Raw genomic sequence first — 27938 nt, 5'->3', positions numbered from 1 at the left:
AAAACAAGACAAAGACCAACTGTGATTGACGCATTTATTGCATTTGCTCTCCGCAAAAAAGGGTAATAAAAATGTGGATGAACGTGCAGTTTAACCAGACTTCATGCCACGACTACAACTTTATATTATGAAACAATATCAAAAGAAATTACACCATAATGGACACATGCAAAAACAATCCACTCATGAGAGCAGACAGGATTTTCACTTCTTCATCCCTGCTCGCATATCACTGCTGTTTTGGCTTTAAATTTGACACTGGTCTTGGAAGGATTTCAGTTAAAATGGAGAAGTTCTGTATCAATAAAAAAAGAAGATCTCTTTTAACCTTGAGAAACACTAAAATGTGTTAATAGAGCCTGCAGTGTAAGCAGGGGGCTGAAGCTACATTGTGCACACACTGTGCCTGCTGCAAGCATTGTGCCTATAATGCCAGGAAGTTTTTAAATTTGAGGTTGGTTGTGTCAAGAGGGTTTTACATGGCTGGATGGCAAGCATTGATCATAAACAATAGCAATATAATTAGCTATTATTATAAGAAATAGAACAAACATACCACAAGGGCGAGATAGAACATGCCAAGATACGATGCAATGCCAAGTGCAAGGAACAAGTCAAAAATGGCTGGCTTCACCCTGAAACAATCAATTAAAAGATATCATCTTTACAGTGAAAAGACTGCTTCTTAACTAGCCACCTTAAAGACTTACCTTATAAAAAGTTCTGGTTAAATGCTTATAGTAAACGTGTTTATATTAATTAACATAAATAAAATACGCGAATTTTTGAAATTCGCGTTAATAACATGTATCGTTAATTTCCAATAATAAGGTAACACTTTGTTCATGAAAGCATTTTTTTTAAATTTTTGTATACAAGGCTACCTCTAGTCAGTCCTGAAAAACAGTTATTTTAATGGAATATGTAATTTCTGACGTTTGAATGAATGAATTAGTCAGAAATTACTATTCTGCGGGCACGATTGAGAGGTTCGCAGGTTTTTATGGGATGTCTAGATATATATAGGTTTTGGCGGGAGATTTAGGTCATTCTACGTCGTCAGTCCTCTTCTTCGCTTGCTTTTCTTTGTTTGTTCAGCTTTTGTAACAAGTCTATTGAAAAATGTTCTAGCCTGTGTACAGCCGTCCCGCTTAGATTATTTAGTGCCCTTTCCTCTGGGTCTCGTGCTGCTGCATTAGATGAGAAATACGTTTCCACTTATTTTTGGCCACTTTTAAGGGCTTGTTTTTAGTGGTTTTTCGTATCTGGCGTAGCACACACCTTAATACTCTTAGAGCGAACTGTTGTTTTTTGCTAGATTCAAGATTGTAATCAGGATGCATTTTGCATCAAATGACTGTATTAGGATACATTTTGCATCAGATGACTGACTGACGCATCCTCAAACTCTTCACATTAAATGTTTCCTGTTAGTGTACCGTATTTATTCGATTTAGCGCCCAACCTCGAATGAGCGCCCACCTCGAATAAGCGCCCACCCTGAAGGTAGAAAAAGTTAATAAGCGCCCAGCCTCGAATAACCGCCCATCACCACCCCTCTAAATTGAGGGCACAAGAGGAATTCTAATTATTGCTGAAGTTGAGATTAAAAACAACTACTATTAACTGACTGTCCCTAAAAACGAGTTTTTTAGCTTTTTTACTGAAACTTTTAATGAATATTTAATTTCAGCTTTCGTACACCTTCACATTTAGTTATTATAATTATTGTTGTTTTCTTGCAAAATAAATGTGCTACTTGCTTAAAATGGTGAAAATTTAATAAGCGCCCACCCTCAAGGTCCAAAAATTTAATAAGCGCCCAGGGCGGTAAATCGAATAAATACAGTAGTCAGAATGTCATTTCTTGAAGAAGTCTATGATCCGTTCTCACCTGTAGGCAAACATGGTTGTGTCTGGCCTGTCATAAAACGCAAATTCAGGATCCCTGGAAAGAAGATCAATTATCATAAGCTTGATTTATTCAACAGACTTATTGAACTGAAATTGCCACAGTGACTAATTTTAGAGGTTTACCGTTTTGCATTTTAAATTTTTTAAGAAAACATGAAAAATGCTTCTACAAGCAATTGCATTATGTCGATGAACATTAAAATCCTCACCTTTTGTCAGCTTTTGCTGAGAACCTCTTTACATCCTTGACATACTTTGACAAACTCTGTAAACAAATACAAAAACAAAACTAACGCATTTCTTTTTTAAAACAATTAAAGAATTTATTGGCCAGTATTTAGAAAGAGGGTTATGTACATGTACCTGAAAAGCCCTTTGAACACCTTGTGGGCCTACATATAATTATGATGCTTAGTGGATGCAAGGAGATACTGATAAAGTATTTATACAAAATAATTATGTACTGCCAAATTATAGGAACTAAAATTAACAAAATGTATTGCATTGGTTATAAGAATTGATATTTCAAGCTGGTGTGCCTGGAAAGGTTAACCTCCCAAACAATTTAATCCCTAACAGCAATCAGCAACAAAATCAGGAAATAAACGGTAAAATCAACTGGTGTTTAATTTTACCTGTTCAAGTCCAGTGAGAAATGGATGATCCTTATGAAACAGCTGAGCTGCACGAGCTTGAGAGCCTAGATAATCCATCCATGTTTTAACAAAATGGGAATCTACAGCCTAAGGAAATGAAAATATGAAACATCATTCAGTTCCTATATACCAGGTTAGCTAACAGGATATCAACATTTCAGAATTTCAAAACTTTTGAATTCATTATCCAGACGAATAATTAAAAGTGTTCCTTTAAGAAAGGCACAGCCATAATTATTGCTACGAATGCAATGTAAAGCATTTGCACTACATGTATCTTTGTTATAATCTTTTTGTTCTGTATGCAGGGTTCGTACACTTTTTCAGGCCAAAAATTCAAGGACTTTCCAGGACCCTTCTTGGAAATTTGAAGGATTTTCTTTCCAAGAAATTTCCCCCAAATCAACGATTTCCAGTCTGTTGTGCCGTTGATGTGCTTGCTGAAGAACTAAAAAAATCGCTTATTTTGGCATTGCCTTGAAGCCTTTTGACGTTCAATAAAAAATCAAGGACTTTCAAGGACCGAAAACCAATTTTAAGGCTTTGAAATCGAACTCCTGAAATTCAAGGGTTTTCAAGACGCGTACGAACCATCTGTATATATTCCCCATCTTTCAGTCGGAAATGATTTGATTTTACCTTTTAACATGGAGTCAAATGACATGGTCATCAAAAACATTAATAATTATTTGTCAATGATTTTGCAACAAAAATTGAATGTTTTGTATTGAAGCCAAAGCTGAATTTTATTGTACACAATACATTATTTACTTACCATAGAAGCACTAAATATTCTCATATTCGTTGGAAAACCCTACAAAGAAAAGGATTCAAAATATTCAAGTTCAAGTTGTCCACTCTTTCAGTCAATACTACCAGATATAACTCCATGGCCAGACAGCCTTGTACATGTATGTCCAAAGATCATTAAATAAATTGTTGCAAAGTTCTCTTCCACTCAAGACAACAAATCTGCACAAGAGTGGCTTTTGACAAAGCTGTTGTTCTCCTTTCTCCTCTCGGCTCAGCTGAGGTACAGTGTTACCAAACTGAGTGCGATTCATGGAGAAAGGAAATACCTGACAAGTGTGACTGGACTGGCGATCACCTAACACTTGAAACTTCTGGCAAAATCACACTTCAGTACTGTTCGTAGTTAATTGATGCTATACAGCAATGAGAATTTGTGTATGTTGAAACAGAAGGAGAGGAGCTCACCTTTGTTGTTAAATTAAAAATATGCCTGGCAAGAACTTCAGCAATGAATTCTATATTTCGCTCTAATTTGTTATCATTTTTGGATGACCTGGAACAAGAAAGACAGGAATAACTGTTATGAAAGACACAAGTAATGTTAAAAACAATAACTTATTTCAAAAGGTGTGACCATTCAAGAGCCATTAAGGGAGCATGATGGCTACTTTTCAGCTACTCATCAGGGTGATAGCTACTTTCAGTCTGTAAATGTTAGTAAATTTAATTACTAGCCTGTGACTATCCAATCAAGAAGTAAAAAAAAACCTATGTGTACAACCCATTTCCCCATCAGGGTTAAGGCCAAAATGCAAGTCAAGTTACAAGTTGCAATAAGTTTAAGTTGCATTGTCTGTTTTTAATATTTTGCAAAACAAAATTTGGCATTGTTTTTCAATTTTGAACATTAAAAGGTTAAATACAAATAAGAGGCACATCGATAAAACTCACCTAACATCAAAGATTGATGACCTTCCTAAAACTTGAGGGTCTTCAAAGTGGGACAGAGAGCCAGCTGGCAGACGCTGCGTGTGAAGTGAAAATCTCTCATGTTCCCACGACAATGTTTCTTCAGCCAAATTAATTTTCTTATGGATCATGGTAAAGTTTAGTTCTTTGAAAATAGCTTCTGCTACCTGGTAAGGGAGTAAAAGAGTTTCATCAACATTTTCATACACACATGAAACACTGTCTCTCGTGTTTAATATATTACATAAAATAAGCAGTGGCAGTTGTCAAAACAAAGTAAATCACAGAATCTGCAGCGATTTAACTTACCGTTTTGAATTCCTGTCAAATTGAATGGAAAAAAATAAGGAGTTAATAAAATCAATGACATGTTTAACAACTTTGTTAGAGTCCATTCAAAAATGAGTCACTTCAATATAGAATTTGACATACACATACTATGCCAATATTGAAATAAAGCATAATACAAAAATGAAAATTATATAACCTTAGAAATGTTTGTAAAAAAGCATAAGTCAAATGAATTGCAAGTTTATCTTGTGATACGTACCTCAACTAAAGCAAAGGCAGGAGTTCCTTCCTTTGGAGGTTTGGAAACATGTAGGAACAGATTATCTGTCTTGGCAATGCTATCCAGACACAAGACATAGTCCACATCACTGAGAACACTTGTCTCTGTAAAATCACAAATTAAGAGGTAAGAGCAGTCATCACTACTAAAATTTATGTACTGGTAGATCAAAGGAGAGAATACTATCAATGAGTCAAGAGAAATCTAACAATTACCGTAAAAACTTGTGTATAAGCCGCACTCGTAGATACAGTGTAAGCTGCACCCCCAAATTTCAAGCATGATTTTGAGAAAAAAAAATAAAACCTGGCGGAAAAATGCCCAGTTGATTGTGAAAAAATGCTGGATTATGAGGAAATTTTAACAATCAATAAAGCTAAATTTGATTCCTTGAGCCTTTCCGATCGATGTGCAGGATGTACTATAAACACATAAACGGAAAACACTTCAGTCTTACCCAGAATTTTAGAACTTTATAGAATAAACATCATTTCTGCCAACTTTAACATTTTTGATCTTTTTCTGCCATTCTTTGACAGGTATTTCTTCGTTCATCACTGTTTTTACATCAAATTGCACCTGATTTTGCGCGGTGTTCGCCCGGCGTGCCCAATCGGATCATTCGAAAAATCGATTGTAATCGTAATCAACAAATCGTTGATTCGGTCGTAATCGATGAACAAAGAGTTGTGAGTATCGATTTTCATCATTGTCTCGATTTTTATCGATTATATCGATTGTCAGTTGCAACCTTTTTATAATGATTTCAGATACGTTTGCGCTAGGCATTGGAATTGAGTCTAACCTATTGTATTTTTTCCTCTTCACAAAAAGTGATCTGTTGTGCAATTGCTGCTTTTCCTCTAAATGTGAAAAATAGAAACATTGATTGAAAGTGTGTTCAAAACTCTCTTCGAAATGTTTATAGTCGAAACCCGTGATTTGTGGACAATACCCTCTAAATAGCCCTTCATATCTCTGATGTGAACAGGCACGGATTCGTTAAACAACGTTTTCTAAACGACTTCTTCAATTAAGAAGAGCCCGGCCATTTCCCCCTTTTCCACTATAGACTGACTTCCTCTGGGCTTAACTATCAGGTTCGCAGGAGCTTTCACTGGTATCCAACTCTACCGGGAACTCTATCAAAATTAACTCTTGGACGTTGCGCTCTTTTTATTTTGTTTAATCATGAAAAGGCGATTTAAATTCCATCAGAATGGGCACTCGTGGTAGCCCTTCACATAGCCTCTATTATTAGTACGTTCATTTCATGCTTTGGTTGACTCGCAGAACTTCGATTTGACTAACTTAGTGAAAGGATGTGTAACGTATCGCCTTACAAATGTTGAATTGATAAATGGTTCATTGATTTATTTTAACATAAAAGATAAAATCGAAAATAAAAAGAGGACGTGAATTGTGAGTACGATTTTATCGGGAACAATCAAATTAATCGATTGATTTTTATCGATTATATTGATTATATCGATTGGTTTCTGATGATCGATTTTCATCGTTGGACAGGCCGGGTGTGTTCGTGAAAGCGTTCGTAGCTTAGTAACCAGGCACTAGTATCCAGGCCCATCGCCAAAAGACACGTGGAACGCCTGGGGGTTTAAAATAATTATTCACGGACGAAAAGCCTGGTTTTCGTCGCTGTTTTGAGAGGAAAAACTTTTTTAAAATGATCAGTCTCCTTGTTATTTTTGTTTGTGAGGATAGTAAAGAGCTGCTTTGTCGCTTATATGGAGCAATTTTTCAGTTTTATGCGCAATCGCAGAAGATGCGTAGGATGCAGTGTGAGCGATTTATGCAGTTTATTGGACCCGCACGGCCGCACCACCGCATCCTGTCAGTGCCCTGTAAAATTGCATGTGGTCCCGTAGATAGCCGGACCCACGATGGCCAAAATCGGCAAAAAGGGGCACCTTATTATTATTTTCCGGTTCGGAACGGCCAACGCGGGACTAATCGCGTTTGGCCAAAAAAATAAATTACGGGAACTTAATTTCGCGAAAAGTGTCAAAATACTGGTTTACATAACAAACAGTAAGTCTCAAAATTGGTCCAACTGATTTTAATTTTCCACTGCAACAGTTTCCAATGACATTGAACAAAACATATAACAAAAAAAACTTTAAAAAATTAACATGTTCCTTTGCAACAAAGTAGAGCTAGTTTGACGACTGTACATGGTAATAGTAGTAAACTGACGTAACGTTGAATATCATAACGAATATATAGAACGGTATTAATTCGCGCTATTTTTCGCGAGAACCTTTTTTAGCGGGTCTTGGGAGTTTCAGGCCAAATTATTAAGATGAGAGTTTGAAGTTTAATACCAACTCTTGTTCTTGTTTGGCCCAGGGTTCACAAGTAGATGCATGTACTAAATGCAAGCAGTATTAATGTTTGCTGAGATGATTTATTCATTGTCCTTTTAATTTCCAGTACTTCCTACGACACAGATTGATGGTTTATCGCCTTATGGTCCAAGCTCTGTTGAAGAGTACCCCCAAAAAGGTGAATTAAGAAACAAAGTGTCACTTCAATTTAAAATGTCACAATCTACAAGGAGTGGGCCGAACAGGAACTAACATACTTACCTGGATTGTCCAGATTGTCTTCAAGCCATCTTTTAGTGCCTTGGTAATTAAATTTTCCACCACCAGATAAGAAGAACACCAAATTGTATCTATTTGTTGTAAAGATGAAATAAATAAGATTGTTAATCAGCTATGCCACTAGTGTGGGCAATCACTATTTCAAACAGAAATAATGATATAATTATTACCGGTATATATATATATATATATTTGTGTTTAAAACATCCCAAACCTGGCAACATACATGTACATGTACCATCAGTGGATAATCTGTAATGGACTGGAGTCCATTAGTCCAGGAGGTAAGCTACTATTTTCTATATTTTTAACACAACCAGGGGATAAGCTTTAGGGGATACTGACTGTAGAGCTTTCCTTGATTGAATCTACATTTTCTGATAACAACATTATCTAATTAATGTACAAACGTACATCACATACAATAAATGTCATGTAAAGGTTTGTGCTCAAAAATTATACCTTGCTTGCATTCTGGGATCTGCATACAATCTGAAAATCAAAAGAAGAAAAGAAAAATAGAAATTCAAAAGATATAAAAATAAAGTACACCTGTAAGAAAAATTAGCGAACTTATGAGAAAGCCTTATGGGGCCACAATGACTCCACATAACACCATAAAAGTCAAATACTAAAACCCAAATTTCCAACAGTATTTATCTGCAAATTAACTAATGTATGTTATCTGCTTTCCAAAATAATATTGTTGTGAGCAATGAAAGGGTTACATGAAAGTTAAAATACAAAATGTAGGCACTCCGTTCTAAATTATGAAAAAGGTTATCCCTAGTTGATTGTTTAGTTAAATCTTGAGTTATGCTCCCTAAAATGATTACAGTATGTACACTGATTCACTGATCAATACTATTATGAAATTGCAGGTCACATTCGCAAATTTAAAATATATATGTAAAGGCACAAGAAGTACAAGAAATAACTAGTAAACTCATCTCTGTTTTAATTAATTAAAGTTGATGTTGCAAAGTTCTCTTCCACTCAAGACAACAGATCTGCACAAGAGTGGCTTTTGACAAAGCTGTTATTCTCCTTTCTCCTCTCGGCTCAAGTGAGGCACAGTGTAACCAAACTGAGTGCGATTCATGGAGAAAGGGTGTACAGTGTACCAGTAATTGTAATCCACTTGTAGTTATAACTGGTAATTCATTGCTGACCTTGAAAACAGTCTTGCAAGTTCTAGAAATGCTACAACTCCACTACCGTTGTCATCTGATCCAAATGAAAGGCTCTGAAAAATAAAGTGAGTTTGTATGCAGGTTATGCAAGTGGGATAAAAAAATGCATGTACTGAGTGTGCATTGTAAGATATTATCAACAAAACTTGGAGAGAGCAGGCCAGGGAATTTAAGGCGTGAAATGCAAACATGATGATACTTGGAACTTTTATAACCCCAAAAAAAAAAAAAAAAAAAAAGACCCTTTACAAATCAGTTTATAACATCATCTCATCTGAATTGTCGAGAAGCAAGGGTTAGAGATGATTTATCCTGTACAGGTTAACTACTTACCCAATATTTGAACTGACACTGTTTCAAACCCTATTTTTTTGTGTTGTCTATGCAACCAAGCCCATTTTGGGGTATTGATAAAATTCTACAGCAATGTGTACCAGTACAGTATTATGACTTGTTTATCCCCTTACCGGTGCCATCCCAAAGGCATCATAGTGAGTGACAATGGCAATGGTTGGAAGCTGCTCATCAATTCCCATTCCGGGCAACTTCCCCTAAAAACAAGACAAAATTTAGAAGAAACCAAAGTTGAGGACATCTGTGGCTTCACTCTAAACAGTACAGACTTGCCATCCTGTAGCCTTTCATTTGCTTCTTACAGGACATGTACTCACTCACTCACCCTCTTCACTCCTATTGGTGGAGTATAAGGCTACATGTAATAATAATAATAATAATAATATAATTGTGTATTTGTACCGGTACATTTGTTTTATCATCTTCAAGAATGCATCTTTGGAGTATCTTGGGCAAGTGCATCTGGATATTCTTCAGTTAGCAACATACACCATGTTCACAAAATGCATGTTACACTGTACAATGTACTGGTACATGTAGATCAACAAATTTTGAGGTGTATAAGGTAAAAAATATGTTGCAAAGTTCTCTTCCACTCAAGACAACATATCTGCCCAAGAGTGGCTTTTAACAAAGCTGATATTCTCCTTTCTCCCCTCGGCTCAAGTGAGGTACAGTGTTACCAAACTGAGTGCGATTCATGGAGAAAGGAGTTTATTAATAACATACTGTAAACTTATGAGTGAATTGCAGGGGGCAGACTGTGCAAATGGATAAAAAATTACAAAATGTGACTGGCATTTGAAGGAAACATTTGTGTCATTTACTATTATTTATTGTTTAGTGTATCCCATTCCTACATGTACATACGGTGTGGCTTACTGTATGTAGGGGAAGCATTCCCCCCTGCAACCCATAGAAACAGTAATGTAGACCAAGGTCTTTACAAGAATAATATCAGTACCTGTAAACTTGTAATAACCATATCTTTAATCTGCTTGGCTTCTCCAACATTGACCACCATTTGATAGCCACTAGCAGAAGCTACGCCAAGTAGAGCTAAAGTAAAACAAATACATGTATAATAAAACTTTTATAATACACTGTACATACTAAGTTAAAGTAGGAGAGGTGTTTGATTGGATGCAGTTACCAGCCCTCCAAGTTTATTTTTTTCCTTAGAGGCCATTTGGCCACCGACTGCTCAAGTTTGGTCACCAGTGAATTATTTTTGTCGCTAAATTAAGCTCACGCTTTCAATCCTTCTTCTCAATTTTAGTCGCCAGGCTGGCGACTTCAATCCCAATTAAGTAGCCAGTTCCAAAATTTTAGTCACCATGGTGACTAAAAATAATGGTCTTACTTGGAGGGTTGGTTACAACTTTGTTATTGATAAACAAGCTTAAAGAATTTTAGAAGACTTGACCTTTAGAGCTGCTGAGAACTTTATGTGTATGTTGCAGGCCATGTTGTTTTTCAGATTTATTTGTTCAGTTTTTTCATATCGGGTTATGGGTCCTAGTCCAGCCTAAGTCAGTAAAAAAAAAAAAAAAAAGGAAAAAAGGGGGGGGGGGGGGGAGAAAAAAAGAAAGGGAGGGGGGAAAAAAAAAAAAAAAAAAAAAAGAAAAAAACTAACTAGTTATAAACAAAAATTGAACTTAAAACAGACATTGAATGAATTTGAAATTGTTTTATCCCCATAAAAGGATTGACTTACAGATGTCATAATGATTCAAACAGTCACCACTAAAATGCCAAGCAATCTGTTAAATTTTCTCAACTACACGCTTTGAAAAGAAGTCAGACTTTAGTGTAATGCACATACCTTCAAATGCTGAGCCAGCCTGGTCACTAGTGACAGCTGTTTTTATATCATCATAAATGTCAGTCAGCCCCTTGTCTTCGTAAGCAAAATAAACAGCTACAGGCACTTCAACAGTTAAAAGATCTCTCTCCAGCTGCTGCCACTCCTACCACAACAACAATAATGTTGATACCGTCACTTGCATCAAAGCTTGAATGCTTGCAGCCGAAACATGTTCTAATTGCCAACGAGACAGCCGAGCCAAGAGGCGAGGCTGTCGAGGCGGCAGAATCATAGAGCCGTGTGCGTATGAGTGTATAGGCAGAGAAAATCTTAAGTTCTGCGTAAGGGACTTTTTTTTGACCATATTTGGGTGTAAGTAAACCCCATATTTGGGTTGTATTGTTCTTCCCAACTGGTTCCCAGTCTCTCACTCCTTGCTACAGAGCAAATGACCAAAATGGCGTCCACGCGGCTCGCTGTTAAAATTTTCAATGTGGTCATTCATCCCTTTACCTATAAATACACCTTTAGGGAATTATAAATCGAAAGAGAATACCCTACAGAATATTCGACCACCGAAAAAATGAACATCAAGGTCTTCAAAGCGATGAAATAATCTTTCGACTTTGGAGTCCTTTGATTTACGATCGAAGAGAGACATGAAAATCAAAAGCGGACTGTTGACTTCAAATAGAGTTTTCTTGACTTATGAGAATGCTGAAGTCGGGTAAATGCTTCCTTTTAGTGTTGATTGTGTTTATAGTAATTGTTTGACCGATGATTTATTCCAAATAAAATACCGTTTATATTTTATTTGGCACGCATTTTCGCTCCGCGTAGGAATAACATCAATACAAAGCGATGCTCACTAAAATTACTGCATGTCATAAACACAAGAAAGTCAAAACTTGACGTTCAAGTTTTGTTTTCTATTCAAATTTTTCAAGTTTTGCGTAACTGAACATGACACTTCGCATGCGAAAATCTGACCCGTGCATTACTGTCTCTGATTACTGAAAATTATTTTTAAAAAAGCATCTTAGCAGTTTTGATTTTGGGATTTGATTTATAAGAAGTTCTTGAAATGCAACTATCCCTTTTTAGACGGAAACATTTTAACCATCGCGTGTTGTATTTAAAAAACAGTGATTAAACCTCATTTATTGCCTACATTTTGTGACATTTTATAAACGTTGAAAAGAATTTAAAGATTTGTCAAGGGTTATCAATCTGTCAAACCCGTAGCCTGCGTAGCAGACATCTGTGTACGTTTCTTAGTGTTTCATAGTTACTAACTATGGTTTAAAAGAGTGCGCGATCGCGAGAATACGCGCGCTGGAAACTACGGCGCCTGCTACGCAGGCTATCAAACCTGTGTCATTTATGAACACCAGAGAAATAGCACTTTTTTCGCATATTACCTAAAATACAATTTACCATAGTTTGGTCATTTAAAATATAGTTCTATCAAAAACCATTCATATCTGTTCTTATGAACAAACATGAGTATTTCGCTCGTTGGCACTTACCGATAGGTACAACTAGTTGAGTATTAAATGTGGCATGAGTTGTCATCAAACGTTGAAGTTTGGCAGACCGTAACAACAACTTTCGCGTCGACAGTTCAACACATTCCGGTTTCCAAATGGCAGAAAGATTGGATATGAAGACTTCTTCCGAAAAATTAATCCTGATCTGTGTCGATATGCATTTGCAGGTTCACTTGAATCAGATTTGGTGTAAAGTTTCACCAGTACTTAGTGTTTATGATGAGCATTTTGAGTGCGAAAGTTGCCATAACGGTCTGCTAAACTTCAATGTTGATGACTAATCATGCCACGTTTGATACCCAATGAGATCAAGTTTTGGCGGTGAGTGTTCACGCTTAGATGCAAGCAATGGAACATGTAATAAAGATTATCGAGTTTATCCACTGTATAAGCCAATGTTAAGAAATGTGTATTCAATATATTGCACATGTTCAATGTACATGAGAATTACATGAAGAGCTGGTAACCCAAACAAGAAGACCCTAGTTAATAGTGCCATCATATATATACATTGTATATGTTGTGGTATAATTTTTTCTTTGGTTTAAAATTTTTCAAACCAGTTTGATTTTTATTTTTCATTGTCTTATGTTCATTAACATAATCTCAAACAAGTTGGCAAAATTTGCATATGTCAAAAGTAATTTGAAACCTTTCGAATAAACTCCATCGTAAATAAATGTAACACAATGCTGCATGCAAGTATCCGATTTAGATTCTTTCATACACACGTAACTGCTTTTTGCTAAAGAAAACTAAATGACAGACAGATTGAACTTTAAGGTTTAATATTTGCGTCCTAAGTCATAACACAAACAATTCGCACGCGTGACATTACACACGTGCTTCATGTTTTGCCTGATCGCAGGTTATGTTTGTCCTGATTCGGCGGGACCGAGCTAACTCCAACTCGGTTTCTTCTTAAAGTTAAGAAGAAAAACACTAAAGAAACTTCCTCGCAATGCTCGTCTTTAATCTGATGTGGTCGAAGAGTCGAAAATATGCAACAGTTATTTTACATCTGCAGCGAATTCTGCTTTCGATGTCAGCGAGATCTTTCCGTGAATGTTTTGCGAACGCACTGTTTTATACCATTATGGACTTGGAACTTTCGGTAAGTAATAATGATTGAATCATTCGGAAATGTTTTGGCGTCCTTCTAATAGTTCTTAGACTAGCTGTGTATCATTTCTCATCCAATTTTTTGCTCAAAGCACATGCTCCAGTCGAGATGCCTTCTCGATCTTGGCGTGAAATGATAACTTATGATTTTAAGCTTACTTGGCAAAGATTTTCATCCTTTAGAATAAGTTCACAAGGTGAATGTTTTGATCAAACGTTCAAGTTTAGTAAGCCAGTCGATAGTTTGAACGTTTTAGTTGCTTCTCAAAGTATAGAAATCGCCAATGGAAGTTAGATTTGAAATACGATAACTTTCGCATTACTCGATCGACCAACGCTGTTTTATAATTTTCTCGCAAAGATATTTCATTTGTTTTCTCTAACAATACAACACAATGAGAACCAAGAGCAATGAATAACAAAGAACTGCGTATGTGCTTACGCTTCATTGCATACGCGCGTCTGCGTATGTGCGTATATGTGTCTGCGTATGTGCGTATGTGCGTATAAGGTGCGTATACGATGGACGCTTATTTCTGAGCGGTACTGTAGTTCTACCTACAAGTAACTTGATCAGTCCACTTCTTTGAGACCAGTCTGGCCTTATTAACTGTGTCAAATCAACCACTTTTATATACACATCAAGAAAACTGTTGCAAAGTTCTCTTCCACTCAAGACAACAAATCTGCACAAGAGTGGCTTTTGACAAAGCTGTTGATCTCCTTTCTCCTCTCGGCTCAAGTGAGGTACAGTGTAACCAAACTGAGTGCGATTCATGGAGAAAGGAAACAATTACTGATAACAATGAAGGCAACAAGTGAATTGCAAGTGCTAATGAGAACAAACTTGACAAGATGATAGCATTGATACGGTTAAGTCTAGGATATGTCATCATTTGCTGGGAAACTGATCAGTGGTATTAAGTCCAAAAAACAATAGCAAATCATCAGAGAAAGAGGCTTTCCTTAACATAAATAAAATCATCAAGGCAAGGTTGTTGACAGCTGATTTACCATTAAAAACACTAAATACATGTAGTAAGTCTAGGATAAGGAAGGGATTTTCAGTGTTTAGTCTGGCGAGGGGTTGCATAATCAGCTGAACATGATCTGGTATAGGGTAAGGGTTTCAGAGACACAGCAGCACACCACCCAAAAATATACAGAGTATCCCCCTGGACCTACATGAACATGTACATGTAAGAAGTACGGTACCCATCTTCAAATGAGTCAAGTAAAAAACATGATTGTCAGTTAAATATGTTTTACAAATGGTTACAAAGAGAAACAACCCTGGGGAGAGTAGCTTTCAGTTGGTTTTTACCTCTGTTTGTTCAAGGGAAGCAACTGATGTGTTCTTTGGAAGCAGTATTAGCACAGCCCCTGCCCCCAGAGTTTGCACAGCTTCCTTGAATCTCTCGACAGTAAGGTCTGATAACCTGGTCACCACACAGCGTCTTGTTAACATGTCAGAGGTCATGGGTCGTGCCTCCATATTCACCAATGAACTACGAGAACCTAAAGCACAATCATTTTACATGCATCAATCTGTTTTCTACTAATAACACCCTTAATCAACTATAACAAAAATCTTGACTCTGATTGGTTCTTTGCATGCTCAACTGGAGTGCGCACAGCTAAAGTGTCTGCTAACATACATGTAGTGTCCAATAACAAAGTGTCCAATAACAAGGTGCGCAATAACAAAGTTTGCATGCTGTGTATGCGCGTACTTTTTATTTGGTTCCTTATTGTGGTTAATTATCCTTGATATTTCAAAACCTTCAGTTTCAAAATGGCTTTTTTGTCAAAGCAATAATAAATCCTCAACAGGATTCACTTAGTCTTAATCTTTCCTTGTATTTTGTTATAGTTATGATTAACTGATAAAAGAACTTTCTGTTGTCCACTTGTATGATTACAGACAGAAATGGACTCCAGTAAGTCCTCTTACCATTATTAATTTTTTGTAAAATCACACTATATTTCTTATGACGCATTCCCCCACCCCACCTGGTCTTTAAAACGGGATGCATGCAAGCATTGTACAAAGCACAGTTTTTATGACAACAGTTATAAATAATTTGGTTTAACATAGACAATAAATTATAAACTACATCAAATTAAATTTGATGGAAATTATCTGACATCAGATTTTCATACAACCACCCCTGAAGATGACTAGAAGAACATCTATTCTTTGGTGGCTATCATGAGACCGAAAGCTTTTTTAAGAGGGGTTTGCTCTACGGACCGACTAAGGTATGCAAGATAGCAGAGACCGATTTTCCCAAACTTTGCCAGAATTAAGGCCTCAGTAAACTAGTTCTAAAAATATAAGTTTCGGATCCTTAAGAAATTTTTTGATTTTTTAGTAGAATTTTTAATGTTTTGCCCGTGGCGGCACGCTAAATCAACGCCGAAATAGCGACTTTCGTGAAAGCTGTTGTTCATATATTAAAAGCGTCCTAGAAAAAAATTACCAAGGAACTTAAAACCTTTCATTTCCTCTACCTACAAGTGGTGTCAAAATTATGTGGAACAAAAACTGGAATTTTTAACGGAATTTTTAAGTTTATACATTTTGACAGTCGTAGCAACAGCCGAATTTTGCCTAAATTCAAGGGTCAAAAAATCACTCTGGTACACGACTTTACCCTTTAAGACTATACGCCGTAGAAAGAGAAATTTCCCATCTACAGTTTCCACGAAAAAAAAATTGGGATAAACGAAACGACGAATTTTGAAAGCGTTTTGAAAATAGGTCACTCGAGTCATATGAGTGACCTTTCGACCTTCCGTGTCAATAACAACAACTAACGGAAGGTCTTCAAATGTTACGTTTCTTCGTTAAAAAACGTGTAATTTCCACTTTGTTGCATGCTTTTAAATAAAAGGAAACCTGGTTTTTTGCGGTGGAATTGCTTATTTGCTATGTTGGCGAATTTGTTCGAAACTTTCGCGAGAGTTTTGAAATGCGAGCTTATCTTCTGCTTTGAGCGGTTCCGGTACGTTGATTACCAAATTATACTTTCGAATCTGCTTTCAACGAGAATGTGGCATCTACAACGAAGTAAATACCAAATCACTGAGCAATATAGAAATATTTCTTACCTTTATGATTTTTCCTAGTCCAGAAACCACATTATTCGTACCAAAATACGGAGCGAAATGCCTCTTCACGCCTTCTTGTCGCACGCGATCATGTTTCAATGTAACGTCCATGTTAACGATTAACTTGGCAAAACCGCATAATTCAACAGGAAGTACAGTTCACTAAGGCTTTCTTGGTAGTGCAGCAGCGCATTTTCCCGATCTTACTTTGACATCTCAAATACTCGACGCTGTCAGCTGTGTTCTGAGATGTGATGTGAATGTGCAAAGCTAGACTGGATAACTCCAATTCACCCCGGAAGTGGCGCGGCCACGAAGCAAATTTTCAACTACCGATTATACTTGCTGTCACTCCAGTGCAGTTCATTTTGACAGAAACGACTGTGCCAGCTTTTGCATATGGCAGCGTTCACTGAGTCTTTCTTCGTAGTGCAGCAGTGCGTTTTCCCGGTGTTACTTGAATTGGGCATCTTAAATTCTCGACGCTCTCGGTCAACAGAAGTGGTCTTTTGCTTGTCTTTTAGGAATGTTAACGATTTGTAAAGTAAAGCCCAGGCTACCCAGCTGTACGTAAAGGTTGCTAATCAATTAAAAAATATATATTATACACAAAGGCAAAAACTTCGTGAGCATTTTGAGCACAGTAAAAGTTGCTTCATTGATCGACTTCATTAAACGGTAATTGAAAATATAGTTATATAGTAAGCGAATGTATCCAGGTATATGTGTATTTAGTATATTTAGTATATTTATTTTTTTTGACGTTCTTATTGAAATTATGTAAAACTTTACAGGCAAATTCCATCGTCCATGCGACATTATTCAGCTCTAAGAAACTGCGGTATAAAACATACCATCCTACATTGTACGTGCATTTAGTATAGATCCACAATGAAACATCTTTATTGTTTGGTTTATACCACATGGTCAGCAAGCTGTACAATTCAAGTGGAAAACAGATGTGGCAAATGTCTAAGCCTCTACTTACAGGCACTACCCTTTACAATTTCCTTAAACCAACCAGCTACTTCTCCAAAAAGCTAGCCAATTGTATTCAGATGACAATATGACATGTGTCTTACTCCCTACTAAGAGCCACACTCCTTTACAATCCCCTTAGCCAACACACCTATACAGTTCAATGACAAAAAATGACAATTTGACAGGTGTCTTACTCTCTACTTAGAGCCACGTCCTTTACAAACTACCCTTTGGCGAACAAGCTATACAATTCAAGTGATAGCAGATGACTTTTTGCAGGTGTCTTACTCTCTACTAAAAGCCACACCCCTTTACAAACTACCCTTTGGCGAACAAGCTATACAATTCATGTGATAGCAGGTGTCTTACTCTCAACTAAGAGCCACACCCCTTCTACCCTCTGGCAAACATGATATACAATTGAATGAAAACAGAAGACAATTTGACAGGTGTCTTACTCTCTACTTAGAGCCACACCCCTTTACAAACTACCCTTAGCGAACAAGCTATAACAATTCAAGTGAAAGCAGATGACAATTTGACAGGTGCCTTACTCTCTACTTAGAGCCACACCCCTTCTACCCTTTAGCGAACAAGCTATAATTTAAGTGATAGTAGATGACAATTTGGCAGGTGTCCTACTCTCTACTTAAAGCTACGCCCCTTTACAAACTGCCCTCTGGCAAACATGATATACAATTGAATGAAAACAGAAGACAATTTGACAGGTGTCTTACTCTCTACTTAGAGCCACACCCCTTTACAAACTACCCTTTAGCGAACAAGCTACACAATTCAAGTTATAGCAGATGACAATTTGACAGGTGTCGTACTCTTTACTTAGAGCCACACCCCTTCTACCCTTTAGCGAACAAGCTATAATTTAAGTGATAGAAGATGACAATTTGGCAGGTGTCCTAGTCTCTACTTAAAGCTACGCCCCTTTACAAACTACCCTTAGCAAGCGAACAAGCTATAACAATTCAAATGATAGCAGATGACAATTTGACAGGTGTCTTACTCTCTAATTAGAGACATGATCTTTTACAAACTACCCTTAGTGGACAAGCTATACAATTCAAGTGATAACAGATGACAATTTGACAGGTGTCTTAATCTCTACTTAGAGCCACCCCCATTTACAATCTCCTCTTAGTCAACAATCTATACACCCTTTCTCAATCTCACCCGGCCTAAGCCAACAAACTATACACTTAACAATCTTAGAAAACAGACCTCAACATGACTGCTGTCTTATTTGCTACAACAGCTGCACCCCTTTACAATCTCCTCTAAGGAGAAAAGAAATTCCGCTTTGCGGGTTGCGATGAATCCGTCCGTGGAAACGCCAAAGAACTCGCAAACAGTCTTGAGCATAGCTATACTCAATGCTTTCATTCTCCCCTTCTTGTGCATGTCACACAGGTTTAAGTTGTCATAAACAATGGGGTGTCGTAACTGCACGTCATCCAGTACAACCTGGCGGGCATCGCAAAACTCTTGCTCTACTTCCACAGCTCTAATATCTTCGTCGGAAGTTGCCACAGCGTTGCGCAACTTAGCTGCCGTTCTTGAAAAGAACGACCGTATCTGCTGTGCAGTTAGGAATTCGTCTTTGGAGAACAACCTCGACCCGTCTGCTTTCTTTGCAAATCGCATATCTTTAGAAACTTGCTCAGGGTTTTGTTTGTGACCAGTTTCCTGCCCAAGGTTGAACTTGTCTTCTAAGTACTTCCTTTGAGTTTCACTAAATCGTTTGGGCTTTTTGGCTGTTTTCAAGGCCCAACCCTGGGGTAAGCCTGCTCCCTCCGTCGCCTCAACTTCAGTTGTTTCTAGTGCTTTTGCGGAACTGACATCTTCTTGAAGGAGTATGTGGTATGACTTCTTTGCTTTGTCAAGCAATGTCTCTTTTTCTGGCAACATCTTGCATTTGCCAAAGGACATATGCTTCTCCAGACTTGAATACCTCTGATAAACCTTTACACAACCCTCATTTGGGCAGGAAAACAGGACGCTGGAATCTTCCACCGCACCACTGTCGTTTTCTTGTTCTTCAAACGTTTCATCAAGGCATGGCTTCTTTGAATTTTCTTGGGAAGCGCGGACGAAGCCACCAGGAGAGAACTGGCAGTCAAATCGGCAACTCTTCAGAATGTCAGGAACTATAAAAAAGGAATGTCATGGTTAAGTATTAAAATAAACTAAATTCCGCATAATTTTATACCCTAAGCTTAAAGTGTCTATGGCACGAAATCTTTTCTTGGCTTTTTTCTTTCGTTGATATGTTTCGATAAAGGATTCATAGTTAAAATTTGTCCATAAAAAAATTTGGGTCATTTTTTGCCGCCGAAATGTCGCACTCTCAGCCATCTTGAAAATTCATCAAACAAGTAGACGTCACAAAGCTGACGTGACGAACCTTTTGGCCGCGCCGCTATGACAATAGGTACGTCACGTCACTTTTGTGACGTCTACTTGTTTGATGAATTTTTAAGATGGCTGAGAGTGCGACATTTCGGAGGCAAAAAATGACGGAAAATTTTTTGGGACAAATTTTAACTATCAATCCTATATTTAAGCATATCAACGAAAGAAAAAAGCCAATAAAGATTTCGTGTCATAAACACTTTAACAGAGTGAATCAAGAATGAAAAGATACATACAAAAAAGACCCAGGGACTAAGATAACCTTTTACCACAAATAAAGCACACTGGTTTCTTGATTTCGCTTGTCGGCTCTCTCAGCTGCCTTAGTTTTGTGATAACTAGACGTATTTGATGTCTTGCAACAAACTTACTGGGTGTAATACGCGAAGTTGATCGTTAGTTGCGCACTGTTTATTGTTTATTTCTTTCTGTTTTCATTTTTCTTACCTTCAACTTTTGATTTGCAGATTTGCTTTCCTTCACCGACGTCAAATGCTTTCCATACTCTGACTGTGTCTCTTGAAAACTCGAAGTTGTTCAGCATGCTTATTCCATCGAGTTTAACTTCAGGTAGTGCGCGAGCAGCTACAGTAGCGTCAACAACGGCAACGCGGACCCCGGGAACTCCTCCATGCGACAAAATGGCCGTTTTTAATTCCTGGGCGTTTTGAACATCATGCCCTTCGTTCACGTACCTGCGTACGTGAGATTTAATCGTCGCTGCCTTCCTATCGCAGGCCCCCTTTCCCCCCTGTGGGTCACTGAAGTCCACTCTGCTAACATCTATCCCCGTATTAGCCCTCATGAGAGGGCATGATGCTATTAAGCCAGAGCTGTGGTAGCATCCAGCGTTATCCTGACGCAGGGAGGCAGTGCCGACTTCGGGATTTTCTTCCTTTAGTGATCTCAAGGTGTGTTCCAAGATACGCACTACATCAGTGGTCTCTTGTGATGCGTTTTCCACGATATGTACAAAACATTGACTTTCAAACCACCCATTCATCTTTCTTGCGACGACACTGATATGCCATGATATGCCTCTCTTTGCATACCAGTCAGATTGGGTCTCTCGGTACTTGAGTGGGAGAAATTTCATTGCCCAATCTAGCGTTATCATGACATTGCTCTCGTCCAAAGCACTTAAACACACTGTTCGTGCTGTGTCTTGTTTAACAGTTCTGAGTTGGTGTGCTTTCCAGGCCTGGATTGCCTGGACGGCCTGACTATGTATGTAAGAGAAGTCTTCCGCCTCCTCGGGCGCAAGCGTTGATTTAGTTAAATATCGTTCGATACAGCAAAGTACTTCACTGATACTCTCACACTTCGAACACTTGAGACTGTGGTCGTGGGAACACAAGGAACTCAGCTCACTGTTCTTGCTGTCGCTAAGGGCATAGCTGCTACAATGGTCTGCAACAGAGCAGCACTCGGATATGTGCACCTGTTAAAACAGAAAGAGTCGCAATTTACATACCTTATTGGTATTTAATTTCGCGGGTCTATAATTTCACAATTTTCGCGATTCTCAAACAGTCGCGAATTAAAGACCCGTGAAACGTATTTTTAACGTTTTTGATATATTTTTACTAGTTTTAACGTACGTTGTGACTAAATCGCAAAAAGAAAATCCCGCGAAATATTGTCTCGCAAAATCGCAAAATTTAGTACCAATAAGGTAACTTGTATGAATAAAACATCCACTTCCAATTTGGTTGCTTACAATGCACCTGTAGAAAAGAGACTGAGCAAAAACCATTAAGTGACAAAAGCGCTGGCGCTCAAATAAAGGTGGGGGGGGGGGGGATTGGTAAAGGTGTGGCTTATCTTCGGATTTAAATGTGCGTAACAAATACGTTTTGGTTTAATATTTGAAAAAGAATATGCTAGTAAATCAATCTTAGCCCGTAGGCTCATCTTTGGTAATGCTTATCCTATAATTGGGAAATATTTGGCTTCCGTCTGAATTTCGGAGTAGGGGTTGGGAGTATTTTCGAAATGTTGAGGCAGGTGCAATAATGAATACCAGACATATTCTTTTCCAGCCGTGGTCATCAAAACCTACATTTTTCGTAACGACAAAGTGGGAGCAATAAAGAGAGAAAAGCGCATCACAGAACAAAACAAAATAAAAAATAATAATTTGTGTTACCTTATAGTCAGCCTTCAAATATTCCTTCCCTTCCTTCAGGGATATCTCCCAGCCTTTAGCAGTCTCTCTGTCCAGTCCCCCTTTTTCTTTAAGCTGTTCCACCATTGAACACAGATCTTCAAAACCTTTCGCACCGTCTGCTGCAACGTAATCCAGACCCTGCAAGGATTTCCTGGTAGTAGCCGCACAGGCCGACAAGACTCTTAGCATAGTTGCCGGGCTGAATGGAGTGAAATCTGTTTCCACACAGTAAGTCTGGTATTGCTTTACTAGTCTGCTGGGGATCATCGTCCTGATGACATTTGGTGTTTCTAGTATCTTCCCAGAGGAGAGGCGTAGGTATCGCTGCCCAAACGGGATATCCTGGATGACATGCGGACTCGTTATGTAAGTTAAAAAGTGGTCAAGCTGTTTTCTTTCCACTCTCATTCTCGGACTTTTTGCTCGGGGTACTTCGACTCCACGCCCATACTGAAGAGAATGCTGTCTTGCCATTTTGAACCGGTATTCGGTAAGGCCTGGGATGTAGCTCTGGATGTGTTTGAAAGTTGTGAGGTCCGCCATGATTGACAATATTTGACGTCTTGTTTCCCAGGATGATGCGTTTTCGTAAGACTCTGCCAGAGCAACAAGATATTTTCGCTCCTCAGGCTCGCCAATACCGAGTTCTTTTTCGACTGACCCGGAATTTCTTACGGCCTCCCAGAGGTAGCCTGCATCTCCTGGGGCGATAACATTAAGGCCAGCCACAATTACAGACTTCGCCTTGGATACATGGTTAGCTCTCGTACGTACGGTAGCTTCCTCCCAACGCCGTTTGTATGGCCCGACAGTATCAGTATCACATGAACGTAAGAAATCATTCAGTAGTAAACGTTTCGTGGTCAGGCTGGTTGTTGGTGTGTCGCTGCCGCTAGAGGTTTCGCTGCTTGCCGACTGTGAGTTTGGTTGATATAGGCTAGTCTCCTCTGTTGTCAGTTGGTAAACTAAATCGCCAAGTGTAGAATCAGGCTGAGACAGATTTTCTTCTTCTATCGTCAGGTGACGGATTGAGTCATCAAGTTGAGAGTCGGGCTGGCACGGACTATAGTCTTCTATCTTGAGGTGGTAGATTGAGTCACCAAGTTGTTGCATGACTTCTGAACTAGCTGCATCTGCTCTCTGTGTTTTAAACAGAAAAAAATTATGTTCACTTGGGAATAAAAAGGCAATCCATATGGCTATACCAGCAAGTAAAATAGCTTGAATGATAACCTTTACTGCGTACAAGTGAAGATGAGTTAGTAGAAAATAACTTGGCCGGTGGATTTTAAAAAAAACCCATTGAGTTGCGGCAGCAGCAGCGACCATAGTTAAGATCAGCAATGAGTAACCTCCTCTGTAGCTGATGCATATTACTTACCTTTGCGATATTCTCTGATATGTCCTCTTCAAGTTCTGGGCCACATTGATCTTCGATAGGTGAAATTGCAGATTCTTGGGCAGTGCTTTCTATAGGAGATGACTCCTCCAGCTTTCTTCGACATTGTGTGCATATTCCTAAGGAGTTAAAAAATGGCTGGATTTCATGTTCTACCTAGCTAGAATGTATAACTAGAAAATCTTTGATTTCTTGTTCTTATTCATTTTTCTCCGTTTCGTGCTGAGTCAGTGGCCGATCCAGACCTTCAGCTAAGTGGGGCCCCCGATCATCCAGGCCCTGGAATAAGAGGGGGGTCAGCTCTGGAAAATAATCTTTCTAAACCCTTCGGGGCTTAATTTGGTCTCAATATAGTTAAAAAGCAACTCTTTATTTTGTGTATTAATCAATGCGTAACGGGCGGATTTTGACCAAGACTACCACTTATTTCGGTTTAATATGGAGTAACAAAAAGTATCAAACGTGTAAACGTGTTATAAGGCTGAAAACTTACGTGAGCCTACAGGAAGCAGTACTTGAGTTAAATGGTGGAGTAGTTTGGCATGAGAAAGAGATATTCCCCTTACTCCTGATACTGACTTCCCATGCGAAGACCATCCACTTGGAGCGGCACAATTTCTTTTATTTGAACGCCATCGGATGCCAAACTTGTCGCGGTGTCTTGGGCAAATTGTGAGTTTGAGATGATCTTCGCCCACATTGAAAATGCCTTTTTAAAAGAAAACAATCAAGGCACTGTGCTTAACAACATTTGACAATATTCTCTTGATAATTGTTTTTACCATTGATGACACGTCACTGCATTCATATGTTGTATCCTTTCACTACAGTCTAAGTAAGCTATTTCTCTTCTTTTGTGAGCTAAGCCAAAAGGAAACTGGGTACTAGAAACATAGTCCACTTTCGTCACGCATTTGTCACGCATTCGTCACGCTTCAATTCCACGTTTAAAAGTCGCTATGCACCTGCCAGGCGCGGTGATCCAACGGTTAGTAGCTCCGAACCGAGCGCTCCAAGTTCGAGCCCTTACCGGGGTCACTGTTGTGTTCTTGGGCAGGACACTTTACTCTCACAGTACCTCTCTCTACCTTGGGTACCGGCGAGTTAATAGAGAGGTTAAGCATGACGTTAACGGCAGACGGCAAACGGCAAAGATAACTTCTGATTTTGAGTTCTTTTCTTCTAATCCGTAAATAAAGCACACAAAAATGGAATAATGTCTCCTAATATTCATTGCAAATACAAATAATTTCACTCCACTGTACACACAACTAAAGAGACACGGCAAAAGTTTCAGTTTTGCCGTTTGCCGTTTGCCGTAAACGTCATGCTTAACCTCTCTAATGATGGGGATAACCCTCTGTTGGACTACCATCCTAATCTACCCATGCCACGGGAACCAAGATAAGCTCCGGGTGTAATTTATGGTCCACTATTTTTGTATGCAGACCTTACTTAATCTTACATAAAAGTAAAGATCAGTAAAAGTGTTATGCTTATTGTTGGTAATTATTAATTATTACTGTGCCTTTAACTGCTTCGTATTCACTTTATTGTTCTAAATTTTAGTCAGATTCACGAGAATCATACATGTCTTGGGTGCTTGAGAATAAAACTAAGCGGGTAATTATTAGTTACTAACATATCCGTACAACTACAACATACCTGCTCGTGCTAGTAATAGCTTTGGCTCCGAGTCTATAGAAGCGTCTCGAACGTCGTATGCACGCAGATGTCCTTGTATGTCTTTTGTACATTTAGCAATGACGACACTATTCGTATTTGCCGGATTGTCCACACTAGGACCACATTCTCCCCCTGCAATCTGTCCATATTCACACGCGGCCATAAGCAAAAGCCGGCACAGTCGTTTCTGTCAAAATGAACTGCACTGGAGTGACAGCAAGTATAATCGGTAGTTGAAAATTTGCTTCGCGGCCGCGCCACTTCCGGGGTGAATTGGAGTTATCCAGTCTAGCTTTGCACATTCACATCACATCTCAGAACACAGCTGACAGCGTCGAGTATTTGAGATGTCAAAGTAAGATCGGGAAAATGCGCTGCTGCACTACCAAGAAAGCCTTAGTGAACTGTACTTCCTGTTGAATTATGCGGTTTTGCCAAGTTAATCGTTAACATGGACGTTACATTGAAACATGATCGCGTGCGACAAGAAGGCGTGAAGAGGCATTTCGCTCCGTATTTTGGTACGAATAATGTGGTTTCTGGACTAGGAAAAATCATAAAGGTAAGAAATATTTCTATATTGCTCAGTGATTTGGTATTTACTTCGTTGTAGATGCCACATTCTCGTTGAAAGCAGATTCGAAAGTATAATTTGGTAATCAACGTACCGGAACCGCTCAAAGCAGAAGATAAGCTCGCATTTCAAAACTCTCGCGAAAGTTTCGAACAAATTCGCCAACATAGCAAATAAGCAATTCCACCGCAAAAAACCAGGTTTCCTTTTATTTAAAAGCATGCAACAAAGTGGAAATTACACGTATTTTAACGAAGAAACGTAACATTTGAAGACCTTCCGTTAGTTGTTGTTATTGACACGGAAGGTCGAAAGGTCACTCATATGACTCGAGTGACCTATTTTCAAAACGCTTTCAAAATTCGTCGTTTCGTTTATCCCAATTTTTTTTTCGTGGAAACTGTAGATGGGAAATTTCTCTTTCTACGGCGTATAGTCTTAAAGGGTAAAGTCGTGTACCAGAGTGATTTTTTGACCCGTGAATTTAGGCAAAATTCGGTTGTTGCTACGACTGTCAAAATGTATAAACTTAAAAATTCCGTTAAAAATTCCAGTTTTTGTTCCACATAATTTGAACACCACTTATAGACAGAGGAAATGAAAGGTTTTAAGTTCCTTGGTAATTTTTTTCTAGGAAGCTTTTAATATATGAATAACAGCTTCCACAAAAGTCGCTATTTCGGCGTTGATTTAGCGTGCCGCCACGGGCAAAATATTATAAATTCTACTAAAAAATCAAAAAAATTCTTAAGGATCCGAAACTTATATTTTTAGAACTAGTTTACTGAGGCCTTTATTCTGGCAAAGTTTGGGAAAATCGGTCTCTGCTATCTTGCATACCTTAGTCGGTCTGTAGAGCAAACCCCTCTTAATCATTTGGATAATTATTAGTTGGCACCACCTAAAGAAATGTTATCATTACAGGCAAACAAAACCAAAAAGTGCACAAGCAAACCTCATTTGATACTAACAATATTGGCCCTTTTAATAAAACTTACCAATATCAGTTAAGCATTAATCTTCACTGTAGTATTTTATTTTTCAAGCTACTCGAAATGGGCCAAACATGAGCAACGCGCATCACACTCCACTAAACCCGAAATCGAATTTTGTTAAAGTATAAATCATAATTCGTCTTTCAGCCACTCTTTGGCCAGTCATTGAATTGTTTGAGTATAACATTCTTAATTAATCGTAGAGTCTTACCGCTTTGAGTCTGATGAAGGTCAAATTGTTGCATTCTGAACACAGGAAACTCGTGGGCCGCCATGACAGGTGACGCGGGCCCACTAAGAAGAACTACCGGTACCACAAACAGGACTGATATGGACACAGGAAAGTTCCTGAACAGCTCCAGAAAATCAGGCACGTTCTCCCACATATTTTCAAGTGAAAAACAACGAAAATTCACAAGCTATTGTAGTATTGCCTCTACAAAGATTCACAAAAGCGCGCACGAAAAATGCTCGCGTACAAACTGAGCACGTGTTGATGCAGGTAAGCGGTCATTCACTAGTCCCAGTCTTCCTTAGCAGCCCGTCCATTTCAGACCATTTCACAGGGGTAGGGTCACAATATTCTTTTTCTTGGAAATTTGTTTTTTCAAATGCATCAAAAGGTTTTTAGACAGTTGGAACGCTCTTAAAAAAAAAAACGTGCATTAAGCACTCAGAAAAACTGCATCTCTCTGATGTGAGCTCTTATCAGTTGACTTGCTTTCCTAATACATTTTATATTTATAGAAGGGTCTGAATGGGCAAAATGAGAACTGGGATGTGGGCAAATTTTCACTGAGAAAATGGGATTTGGGTCACTGGAACTAGGAATCACAAACAAAAAACAATAGAACTGGGAATGGGATTTGGGAAAACAATAGGCTCAGAAATAGACTACAAGCAGTCCCTATTTTTTCGCAGAGTCTGTCGAGCTTGAAGCGAAATTTTTTTTCGAAGAGTTCGTCGAGTCGCCTTGCCCCGCCTCCTCCCCCCACGCGTAATTTTTTTCGCTATAAGCTCGACGAACTCTTCGAAAAAAAATTCGCTTCAAGCTCGACGGACTCTGCGAAAAAATA

The 27938-nt window shown here is 38.4% G+C and overlaps 2 protein-coding genes across 2 annotated transcripts; both read right to left on the bottom strand.

The window, feature by feature from the left end:
• Positions 1-20: 20 nt before the first annotated feature.
• On the bottom strand, positions 21-27353 carry LOC144636207 (BOS complex subunit NCLN-like). Its single transcript, XM_078495397.1, has 18 exons — positions 27074-27353; positions 14841-15034; positions 10863-11007; positions 10002-10096; positions 9151-9234; positions 8663-8736; positions 7953-7982; positions 7473-7561; positions 4843-4967; positions 4602-4613; positions 4275-4459; positions 3789-3876; positions 3346-3384; positions 2550-2657; positions 2124-2179; positions 1895-1948; positions 557-635; positions 21-295 (listed from the first exon to the last, which is right to left on the bottom strand). Exons 1-18 carry the CDS (start codon positions 27246-27248, stop codon positions 230-232), a joined length of 1698 nt encoding a protein of 565 aa, XP_078351523.1. The 5' UTR covers positions 27249-27353; the 3' UTR covers positions 21-229.
• LOC144627901 (uncharacterized) lies at positions 18866-24119 on the bottom strand. The gene is made up of 5 exons (XM_078502385.1): positions 24101-24119; positions 23590-23726; positions 22188-23348; positions 20486-21479; positions 18866-19773 (listed from the first exon to the last, which is right to left on the bottom strand). Exons 3-5 carry the CDS (start codon positions 23319-23321, stop codon positions 18866-18868), a joined length of 3036 nt encoding a protein of 1011 aa, XP_078358511.1. The 5' UTR covers positions 23322-23348; positions 23590-23726; positions 24101-24119.
• Positions 27354-27938: the final 585 nt, after the last annotated feature.

Source organism: Oculina patagonica, chromosome 1, assembly GCF_052425735.1.
Source record: "Oculina patagonica isolate OP01 chromosome 1, crgOcupat, whole genome shotgun sequence".
In the NCBI taxonomy this organism is placed as follows: Eukaryota; Metazoa; Cnidaria; class Anthozoa; order Scleractinia; family Oculinidae; genus Oculina; species Oculina patagonica.
This window is presented reverse-complemented; position numbering and strand designations above follow the sequence as displayed.